The sequence below is a fragment of the Scomber scombrus genome, chromosome 16 (genome assembly GCF_963691925.1).
Source record: "Scomber scombrus chromosome 16, fScoSco1.1, whole genome shotgun sequence".
Taxonomy (NCBI): Eukaryota; Metazoa; Chordata; class Actinopteri; order Scombriformes; family Scombridae; genus Scomber; species Scomber scombrus.
In genome coordinates this window covers 22,194,766-22,205,797 of record NC_084985.1, presented here as the reverse complement: position 1 = coordinate 22,205,797, position 11,032 = coordinate 22,194,766, and the positions used below count along the sequence as shown (strand labels likewise).

Sequence of the window (11,032 nt, the reverse complement as noted above, 5' to 3'; positions counted from 1 at the left end):
GCCTATATTATTGTGTGTGTGTGTGTGTGTGTGTGCATGGAAGGATTTAACCAGTCTATACACTTTAGTTATACCAGCTTGGCCTCTTCGTATGAGAACATGTTCAGGTTTTTTCAACCCAAATAGTTGACAGTTATTTCACAAGATTATTGTTTCCTTACTCCAGCCTGTGGCAACCCAAATGTTAAGATATGACATTTAGGTATCAAAATTTGTATTCGTGTATGTTTACTTTTTCTTTCTTTCACTTTCAGTTGCAATTGAACTTTGTAACAAAATTACAACTTATGACTCATCTTCCTGGAACAGAAAGGATAAACACCTGAAAATAGTTACTTGTAGTTCACATCAGTCTATGATGATTGACTAAAAGCCTGAGCTCTCTGCGCTCTGTGGCTTTAGTAGTTGTAAAAATTGGCTTATTTTTTTCATGTTGTCTGCTCAACAGCAACAGGATGCAATTAGTCAGTGTGCTTTTAAGTAAGAAATATGTATTCTGAAGGAGCACTTGAATGCAGCATGAAGCCAAGCTTGAACTACATTTTTAAAAACAGCAGATGTCAACAAAATGCATCTAGCTGGCTTACAGCTTGAAATTTGTGTGAATTGTTAGATAAACTGAAATGTATGCAAATTCTGATCTCAGAATATTAAAAGGGAAAGGTTTGAATGTCTGAATTGTTGACTTACCATTTTGGGACACATCACAATACATATGTGTGTGTGTAAAAACAGGAGAAGTAAATACACAGATCATGACACATATACACAGACTGAACAGCTTGCATTGCCACCAGCAAGACTTTCTTTAATAGTGATGGTCAAAGTGAGAAGTGTGACACAGCCACCATCACTTTGAGTAAAGAAATTAGACATGGTGAAACAATGAAAAAGATAAAACAAAGCACTTCTTTTTCTCTTTTTTTTTGGAAACCTTCTCTTTCCTTCTACACAAACTCGTAAAAGCAACTTGAGAACTGAATTCACAACGCCAGAGCGATCCACAGAAAATACTTTTCCAGGTAGGCAACATGACATCACAACATGGTCAAATGGTTCAAAGGGGGTCAAACCTTTTTTTTTCTCCAACACAACACATTCACAGAATCCTTCCTGGTAGAAAAATAGGAGGAAATCAACTGAAATATGAAGGGAAATATATCAAGGAGGTGCCACTCGATCAAAGTCTGTAACAAATAAATAAATGAGTAACACAATCAGTCCAACTGACCTCCTGCTGCTTCACCATGATCAGCCCAGAACCTTGTAAACACAACACCATCCGAATATGTTCTAATGACATAAAAATAATAATAATAATAATAATAATAATAATAATAATACTAACAGCACTCTTCTGCAAACATTATGCTAGCTACATCGATCAAAGTATGGATGGAAACTGAACATCAACACTTGGCACTTAAGAACTGAAATGAAATAAACAAAGAAAACATTCCTCAGTAAGTTAATGTACATTGTTGTAAACAACTAAATGCCAACTCTAGGGCATGATAACAGACAATCAGTTTGGTTAACGTTTGGCATACCAAGACTGTGTTGCTATGAAATGACATGAACCATGTCCAGTGTTATGTTTTCCCTTTGAGACGAACCTAAAGCTGTAATATTGTGACCGATTAGTAACATGTCTGACACACGAGGTGTAATCATTATAGAACTTGGAATACTGAATTGAGATGACCGTTAGCTGGTACGAATGAAACCCTGGCCAATTGGAGCTGGAAGCCAGAGAGAGAGGAGACTGCTTTGAAGTGTGATGCTTTTAGATCCCAGGATTCCTAAGTATGTGGTTTCTGCATCTTAAAAAGAGAAATTGCAAGGCACTGTAAAAATCTGCAAATAACGGTAACCGACCAGTTACCTAGACATCATTAAATCCGGTGAACGATATGGCCTAACGGGTTCTAATTTGGTCCAGAGGGAGAGGAAAGGTGTCTGCAGCAAACAGGTGAACATTAATAGAATGCTGTTGGTTTTTTTTTGGCAGTGCCAGGTCGAATCTAGCTGAAGCTATTTTTTTTTCTTTATTTTTTTTAAATAATAATCCTGGAGAATCCATAATTCCAGCATTTAGAGAATCATCTGTTGTTGGACTATCTGAGGAAAACAGCAAACATTTATCTGTTCAATATCACTTATTTTTTCAAAAGAAAATGTACATTTGTCATAACTGAACTGAAACATTACAAACAATCACTGTTTTTCTTAAGTTAAAGGTGATATCAAAACATGAACAGGTTTACATTCATGTATCTTTCACAGGGCTTCACTTTACTTTACTTTACTTTACTTTACTTTACTTTACAGGTGAGCTTCGAATTCTAATCTTAACTGAAATCTTCCGCCTTAATGTTCAACACCATGAAAAGCCAATTCTTACATAAATTTAAAAGAAATCTGGATGTCAATTCACTAGAGAAGACAATATGGCTGTTGGGAGGGTGGGGGGTGGGCTCATATACTGTACATCAAAAGAAGACTTGACATGAAGCGATGCATGATAGCTCTTTAGTAGACAGTTGGCCAACACATTGTGTGTTCCTTTCTCCCCCTTCAATCAGATCACGCTGTCTAATGGCTAAATCCCAAAAATTCAACAACAACAAAAAAAAAAGAATCCTATTGTGTACACACACCCCTCAAAATAATAGTTCTCATAATAGAACCAAACAAAAAAAAAAGGACCCAAATACACAATATGTATGGAGGGGTAGTGTGCACCATTTGTGTGTGTGTGTGTGTCTGCGTTCATGTTTTTGTGTCTGTATGTGTTTTATCAGAGTGCAAAAAACTGTCAGGGGGAGGGGGGGGCTGGTAAACTCAAAATAACCCAAACCGGAACCGAGAGCTTCACCGAAAAATTAAAACTGAAAAAAAAAAAAAATAATAAAAAAAAAGAGTTCTGTCTGACAAAAAGTGTGGTTTGTCAGAGTCACTTTTTGAGGGGCTGGTAGACTGAGGCGTTGGGGTCCAGGGAGGAGGGACTATTGTCCATGAACTTGGAGGAGTAGTGTGGGGTGACGGGGCTGAGGTTGCTGCCGTCTGACGAGTAGGACAGGCTGGGCATCACCGCCATCACCTCTGCTATCTTCTGCTTCAGCTCGGCGATCTCCTGCTCCCTCTGGTGGATCTGGCCTGGAGGAGACGGAGGGAGGGGGGGAGGGAACAAAGACGTTAATGTCAAAGAGTAAAGGAGAGGGGGAGGTGGGGGTGTGCTCTAATGATGTGCTGTTGGGTAGTTGACCCCGAATCATGACCTTTTTGTGGAGGGAGCTAAAGAAAAAAGATAAATTTTGCTGACTGCATTAGAAACACCAGGTTGTCATGACGATTCGGGTAAAATCCTCTATCCCTGTATATGTAATTTTATATCACAATATGGATACTTGCTGATATAATTGATAATAGACATGAATGGGTAATTTAAAATCTTAACAAATCAAAGCATGTCATTATTTATGCAAAAATCCCAAATCCAAACGCTGTACAGCAAATCACTCTTTTACAAGCTAATGAGGCTAATATTTGAGTTATTTTGAGTAGAATCAGTTGACTATTATATTGTCACATTAAAGCGTTTTCTCACATGTCCCAGCAGGAAAAGAACAGCTGTAATTAACAACAACAACAATAATGACCATATTCCATCTGTGCGTGATAGAGTGACTCATCGGGACTTTTGAACAGAGCAGAGTCATCGGTACCAAAATTGGTTTCATCTGTGCTTTTTCAAGACAAGTTACAATGTCTGCTAGGAAAAAAAGGCCTCTCTATACTTTTATATACAGCTAATAGAGCTTTTTCACTAAAGACGTATTGACATGTCACAGAAGGTGTCAATGATCAAATTAACAATGGGAAGATTCCATTGAGCTGTTTCAGCTTCAGGGTTTAATAGAATGGAGCCATTGTTAATGTTATCAGTGACACAGTGCTTTTGTTACTGTGACAAGTCAATATGTCTACTGGGGGGAAAAAGAGCCTTTACAAATAGGTAACCTGCTCAAAATGAAGGTAACTGTAGCTCACTTGACAGCAATGCAACTCTAAAAATAACACACTATTATTATTATTGTTCACTTTTATTAATACAACTAAAAATAATTCATGTAATGTAATGTTCTTCTGAATGTGTGAAAAGGTCAGTGGGAGATACAGCTAAGATGGAATGATTCATAGTCAATATTTGTATATTTATATTCAGCATTCATCCTATCAAATTCTCACATGAATTTACCTCTTGCATGGCTCTTAATTTAATATAATTTTTGTTTTTCTTCCACAGCTTTTGTGGGAACAACGCAAACAAACAAGCGGCCGTGATCCATATTTAAATCATTTGAATGTGGTGGTGGTGGTGGTGGGGGGAAAAAACACAGAACTGAATAGTAATCATCATCCCACGGGGATGTGGCATGGAAAACAGCCTGAATGTTACGTGGCTGCCAGGAATAGATAAGAAAAGCAATTCTCAACAAGCCTCTGGTCATTTTTTTTTGGTAACCAAAACATTTTGGATATTTGGGACATTTTTCAGACGGTAATTAGGTTTGGAACTAATCTTTTCTTCTACATGATTTCTTCTACTGTGGACAAGCACATTTTGACAAGCAATTCATTTAAGAGCTTTGGACTATAGACTAGGAATAGGCATTTTAAGTCAATTCAATATCAATAAGACATTCAATTATTTTAGAATACTGAAATACTTGCACTTATGGTAAGAATTGGGCCCAAAATGAACTCACTATCACTCACTATCTATGACACACCAGCTTAGTTAGGTCTAGGCATGAGCATGATGGTCAGAGATGGGGGGGGGGTTGGTGTATCCTCTAGGGTTAGGGTTAGAGTCTACAACACTGACATCCATACAGTCCGCATCTACCTTGTGCTATCTCCAGTTGCCTCTTGGCGTCCCCCAGTGCAGAGAAGAGGTCCAGTTTGATCCTGGTCTCTGCACTCAGGCTGTTCTCCAGGTGCTGGGTCTTCTCCTGCATGGCTGACAGCGCTGACATCAATACCTCTGTGTCCTTCTCGTTTTCTTTATATTTCCGCAGCTCCTACGTTTGACAGGATAGGAAAGAGATGATGAATGAGAAATGAGATAAGTCCCCTGCCTCAGCTTCTTATTTTATACTAACCAAAGTTATTATGAACATGAAAGCTTACAATCACAAATTGAAAGCCTTATCTTGTTTCAAAAAATGAGTTGTGCTACTCAGTCTTACCTGACACCTGCCCTCTAGATCCCTAATCTGCTCCTCCTTAAGTTTCATGTCCATGCTGAGTTTCTTGCACTCTGTCTCCAGCTCTCTGATGCGACCACGCAGGGAATCAGTGGACTCCACTCTGTTAGAGAGAAGGGACCAACTTTTAAAATTGACAAAGAAAAGAAATCCACTCCTGCTACACACTTAAAATCACTGTTTAAACTGTATATGTTTAAGAGACGTAAACTTCCTAATAACCATCTCATTAAATACCTCGTGGCAGCGGCTAAAGCTACAGCTCTGGCAGCAGTGGCCTCCTCCATCTTCTTCCTCTTCCTCTCCTCAGCCAGCTGTTTCTCAGCCAGTGCCCGAGCCTCCTGCTCAGCCTTTAGCCTCTTCTCCAGCTGGGAGATGGTCTGCTTATCCTTCTGCTTGGCCTGGACGGCACTGTGGAGCCTAAAATATAGAGAATCATCAATAATCGAGTCAACAAGGCTGGATTGTGAGATGAAAACACTTTGATAGAACATGGAGCTTTTGGAGTTTAATGCATGAAAATTTCTGGGGTGTGTGATGTCCACATCTTTTCACTGATGTGTCATTTATCGTGTGGTGTGTCATGTAAACTAATTGTCAGAGTTAATGCGAGTATACTGTGCTGTACATCAGAGGTCACATTAACTGAATATTTTCCACCATTGACTGAATTTTTTAAACAGTGGCGGAAAAATAAGTTAGGTATTCACACTCTTGTCCAGTTGGTGGCTAGTGCGCATATTAATTAACTACTATCTAGTATCTTATTGTCTTGTTTTTGGTCTTGCGTGCATGACCTCATTGTTTAGGGGTCTTCCATCGCTACCTACTATAGCAAAATGTCACAGCAGCTGAGTGTCTCAAGTTTCTTTAAAAAAAATTAAAATAATTGTGACGGTGTTAATAAACGAGGTGAAAAAAGGGGGGACTGATGTGATGGAGAATGCAAAAAAACAACTGATAACGTAAGGCCAGAGAGGACTGATGAATATTCCAGGTGATGCTGAGTTCTGTGACATCACGCTCACGCAGGCAGACGCTCAAACTTTTTCAAAATTACGCACAGATTACATCACGGAGGAAACTAAATCCAACTTAAAAAGATCCCTTTTAGAGAATGTGGGCATCACTACTGACCTCCACACTGTAGACTACCTAACACATCTCGCTATCCAGGTGCTGACAGCGTGTTGAAGAGCTACAGTCTGGATTGTTTTGGAGCACATCTGTGACCACTACAGTTCACAGAGGGGTGCAGCTGAAAATGAATGAACGGATGAAAGAAAACAAAAGCTATTAAATCTGTCTAATCACCATTAAAAAATGAAAATTTAAAATGACGGGTAATAATAGATTATGGCAGAATTTTTACGACCCTGCCCACCAAAATGAGGGACAATGAGAAAGTCTAACTGGACCGCTCCTGCAAATGTCCTCACTTGTTCTGTAGCAGCTCGTTGTCCTGGCGGAGCTGGCCCAGTTCAGAGCGCAGGCTGCGGTCCTGGCTGCTCAGAGAGGAAAGCTGACTCCGCAGCTCCGACTCCAACTGTCTGTTGGCCTGAAGATCTGCCTTCAGACGCTTCACATCCTGCTCCAGCCTTTCACCAAAGAAGAAGAAGAAGAAGAGAGGGTCGTCTCACATCTCACAGAAGCCACAGTTGAGTCCAGTATAGACCCAGTTATTTGTTTACACTATAAAGAATTAGAGAGGTGTTTGACACAGTATGACATTGTGTGTTTCTTACCGTACTAAAGCGTCTGGCTTGCCCAGCTGGTTATTAGGGATGCAGTTCTCCACTGGATCCTTCTGACCCTTCCCTGCCCCTTTCTGCTTCTTCTCGTTCTTACCGCTCGAGGAACCCTGCGGGACGCTCCCGTTTGTGGAGCTGTGGTTGCGCGGAGACGAGTTGGAAATGTTGCCACCGCCGCTTGCATTTTTGTAGTTCTTCCCCGTTCCCCCCATTTCCTCTTTAGAAGCGGAGTGTGTGATGGCGTCGGCGTGTGTGTTCTCTCCTGCCAGGTCGTTATTCAGTCTCTTTGTCCCGACGTAGTTCTCAATATACTCTGTCTCCTGTAGTTTGGAGTCCAGTGCGTGTATAATACTGTTGTTATTGATTCCGATTGTGTTTTGTTTTTTGCCCTCGCGCTCTTTCGCAGTACTGTCCTTCCCTTTTTCCCGGTACTCCAGTTCTGGTAACGGGACTGAAGCGCTTTTCTTACCAGGAGGTGCTCCGTTTTGGGATATTACTGAAGGTTCGACCTCTGAGATCCCTTTAGCTAAAGCGGCTGGAAGAAAACAAGCACAGGACGCATTAGAGGATATTCAGAAACGTACGAGACAGATTGAACCAAATTCCAAAACACGCTGGAAACCTATTTAAGCATAAACAAGAGATTGAACGATGGCCGCTGATACAAAACAGAGAATAACCTTGACATTGTACATAAACAGCCTTGTGCCAGCAGGCTGTTGAATAAATAATATCTTGTTTTCTATTAACCACGTAAAAAGATTTCACACCTAATCCTCCATAAATCGTACGGCTCAAGACACTTCCCCTTCACCTTCATTTACGAGATTCCAGTCAGTTTATATTACGAATGCTCATAATCTATTATTCTATGTGAGCTCTTTGTGACACCAGAGAATATAAATAATCCTGCATGTCTTGCTGTCAGTTACCAGCATTCGATTTCCCAGCGTGCGTCCATGTAGAGCTGATGATGCAGGACAACTATTCATTTATTGGACAGTCACTAATACAGTCAAATAAATATGTCCTGCCATGTCCATTTGACCTCATGGTTATGACTCTCAATAAGTCGGTGTGAACACAAACATGACCAGAACAAAAATGCAATAATACTTCTTTTTTTTAACCATAGTCTTTGCCAAATTAACCTAACCACAGAAAAATTACAAATCATTTTTCAAACTTTTATCACGACATACTCCAGCTACAAAAATACATCTTTATCTATTGTAGCTTGTGTCAGACAGGAAAACATTGAGAACATAGACTTTATGTCCCAGGATAAATGTGTCCAATGAATTGGTTAAATGAACTGAATAAATGCAAATTCCAGCACAAGCTACTTCATCTGTTAAATCTGACGTCCGACCATACAGACAGTACACCACTGTCAGCCTTGATCCCTGTTCATGAGTAACTTTAGTTGTGATGGACCATTTTTATTGTCACTACTGCTTCTCCTTTCAAAATGTACTCACTTTTCAAAAAGCATTGATATAAGTGTTATTTTATATATATGTGTGTGTGTGTGTGTGTGTGTGTGTGTGTCTCACCATCCTCTGCCTCCCTCTCCTGTCTCTGTAGCATCTGTTGCTCTGGTGGTAGAGCCTGTTGTAGAAGCTGCATGTAGAATTCGTTCTCTTTTTGCACTTCCTTCTGTTTCCTCAGTCGCATCTTGTAGCTCACGTAGCTTTTAAAGCCGAAGCCCAGAGTCACCACTGGATAGCCGATACTATGGAGGTGGAAAGAAGCACTGAGAGTCAACTTATCCTTTTCTAAGTGATAAAAATAAAAGTATAGCAGAGTAAAATGAGTTATAATGACAGTAAAAAAAAGACTATACGTAGCATCATACCAGTGAGCAGCAAAAGGTCGGCACAGGTCTACATGAAAGTTCTTCAGATCTTTGAAGCGGATGGCGGCTTCAATGTACACAAACAAGATCCACAGCGATACAGTAGGTAGACAGACGCCTCTCTCTGCGTAAAAGTAAGACATGGACAAAAAAAAAAGGTGAAACGGGCCGTTTGGCTGGCAGTCATTAAAAAGAATCCACGGAAAGCTTCGACTAACCTGTGTGCCAGACATACTGGACCCATACGTAGGTGCTGGCAGCGAAAAACAACCATTGGACGGGGATGAAGAGGAGGCAGATGATGTCTGATGTAAACGCCACGCAGACGAAGAAGACTGAGAACGCCTAAGTGTTGGAGAGACAAAAAAAAGTACATACACTAATACAACTGAGGAGGAATAAAGTGTAAATAAAGCATTTTTAGTATGGAAAACGTGTGCACACACACACACACACACACACACACACACACACACACACACACACACACACACACACACATTACACTTACATACTAACATGCATACTTGATTATCCATGCTTGACAAGTATGAAACTACCTTAGCTATTTGTGTACCATTTGATTAATCCATAGGATACAGCACATATAATTACTTGCACTGAATATTTGTAATGTAGATTTAAGATGCACTGTATTTAATCTATCCATGTTCCCTTGACCACGTCCAGTTTGGGGTGTAACATCGCAGTTTTGTAGATTTCAAGTTTTTCTTTATTTAATGTCAGGTGGAAAACAGAGTTAGGGGTATGTATTGATGTGCACACAAGTTCTCACCAGTCCTTGATATCTGAAGGAGTCGTAGACACTTCGAATGAAAAGCCAGAAGGGCCACAGGTACTCAAACCTGAACTCTAGCACAAAGTCAGCCAGGAGAACCAACACCCACACTACCAAGAACTTCAGGTACAGGAATGTACTGCAGGAGAGGACAAGGAGAGAAGAAAATACAGAGGAAAATGTTCAAAACACAAGAAGTAGACAAAAAAGGGTGCTACTAGATAGGGATTATCATGGATTTAAGATAGTATCAGAGGAATTTGGACAAATCGTTTATAAAACAGTCTGGTGTTTATAAGAAGCACATCTCCGGTGTGATGTAAAGAAAGTGTCACCTTAAGCTCCTACAAGAATTGAAGGCAGCAGTGACTGTGAATTGAAGTCTATGTATTCCCAACAAGTCCTATAACAATATGTTGCCACTATTATAGAAAGTGATAAATGTAATCTTGTCAACACATCCAAAGGAGAAAGAGAGAATATGTACAGAGTCATGTCTGAACATGTTACTTTGTGAACAGCTGGTTTTCCTTTTTTTCTGACTAACCATCAGTCAGTCTGTAGAAACAGGCGTGCTGTTTTAATATGTTAAATCCTCGAATGTATAAGCGCTTTACATGTTCCAATTAGACCCGACCAATTAGATGCTAATTGTTTTTCTTTGGCGTGCTCACATTCAGTCCTCCGTCTCTGCCAGACAAAGCACAGGTGAGAGCCCCGCCGTCGGTGTCACCCCGGACTTCAAAACAAGCGCCTCTATCGTTGCTGCTGTCATTTCAAGCTCGAACAATATTATTCTCGCTTATTTAATATTATTCCTTTTATCTGCACACATGTATACTCTACCGAAATGTGTTACAATTCATACTGAACGCTCACAGAGTCTCAATAACACCTTTCAATTCAATTTAGCCAGAATTTGAATATAACTAGCTAGCTAGGAACAAATCATGTATGAGATGCCACATAAGTAACGTTAGGCCTGTCATTTTCACAATAAGCGGGCATGTTCATTTAGCTTCTTGTGTCGCTCAAAAAAGCAAAACGTGCACGAATATGAATGTTGCACAGGCTAGCAGCCCTGTCTTGACATATGCAGAGAGGCGCCATTGTTACACAACAGCGTCCCTCCAGCCTGTCTGTACCTGCTATATATACCCTCGGTGATTCGGTTCCGTTTTAACGGCCGTCGGAGTTTGCTGCAGTCCGCATTGCGCCGCTTCATCCTCCCCCTGTTGATTCACTTGTGATATCGGTCTGGTAACTGTGTCGGGAAATGTCATTCGCTCATCCTAATATTCCCACTTCTTCAATTATCCACCATTGTTGTTGTTTTATGCACATGAAACAA

The 11,032-nt window shown here is 40.3% G+C and overlaps 1 protein-coding gene across 1 annotated transcript; it reads right to left on the bottom strand.

Annotated features, from left to right (window-relative positions):
- Nucleotides 1–769: 769 nt before the first annotated feature.
- Nucleotides 770–11,010, bottom strand: maco1a (macoilin 1a). Its single transcript, XM_062435667.1, has 11 exons — nt 10,827–11,010; nt 9,679–9,820; nt 9,101–9,227; nt 8,883–9,006; nt 8,581–8,759; nt 7,019–7,559; nt 6,713–6,871; nt 5,511–5,693; nt 5,256–5,376; nt 4,913–5,087; nt 770–3,159 (listed from the first exon to the last, which is right to left on the bottom strand). Exons 1-11 carry the CDS (start codon nt 10,904–10,906, stop codon nt 2,957–2,959), a joined length of 2,034 nt encoding a protein of 677 aa, XP_062291651.1. The 5' UTR covers nt 10,907–11,010; the 3' UTR covers nt 770–2,956.
- Nucleotides 11,011–11,032: the final 22 nt, after the last annotated feature.

Coding starts and splice junctions, on each gene's coding strand:
- maco1a (XM_062435667.1), bottom strand. CDS start 10,906: ATGAAGCGGCGCAATGCGGACTGCAGCAAACTCCGACGGCCGTTAAAA. Junction 8,760..8,882: donor CGACCTTTTGCTGCTCACTG/GTATGATGCTAC, acceptor CCACCTCCATAG/TATCGGCTATCCAGTGGTGA. Junction 5,694..6,712: donor AACGAGCTGCTACAGAACAA/GTGAGGACATTT, acceptor TCTATATTTTAG/GCTCCACAGTGCCGTCCAGG.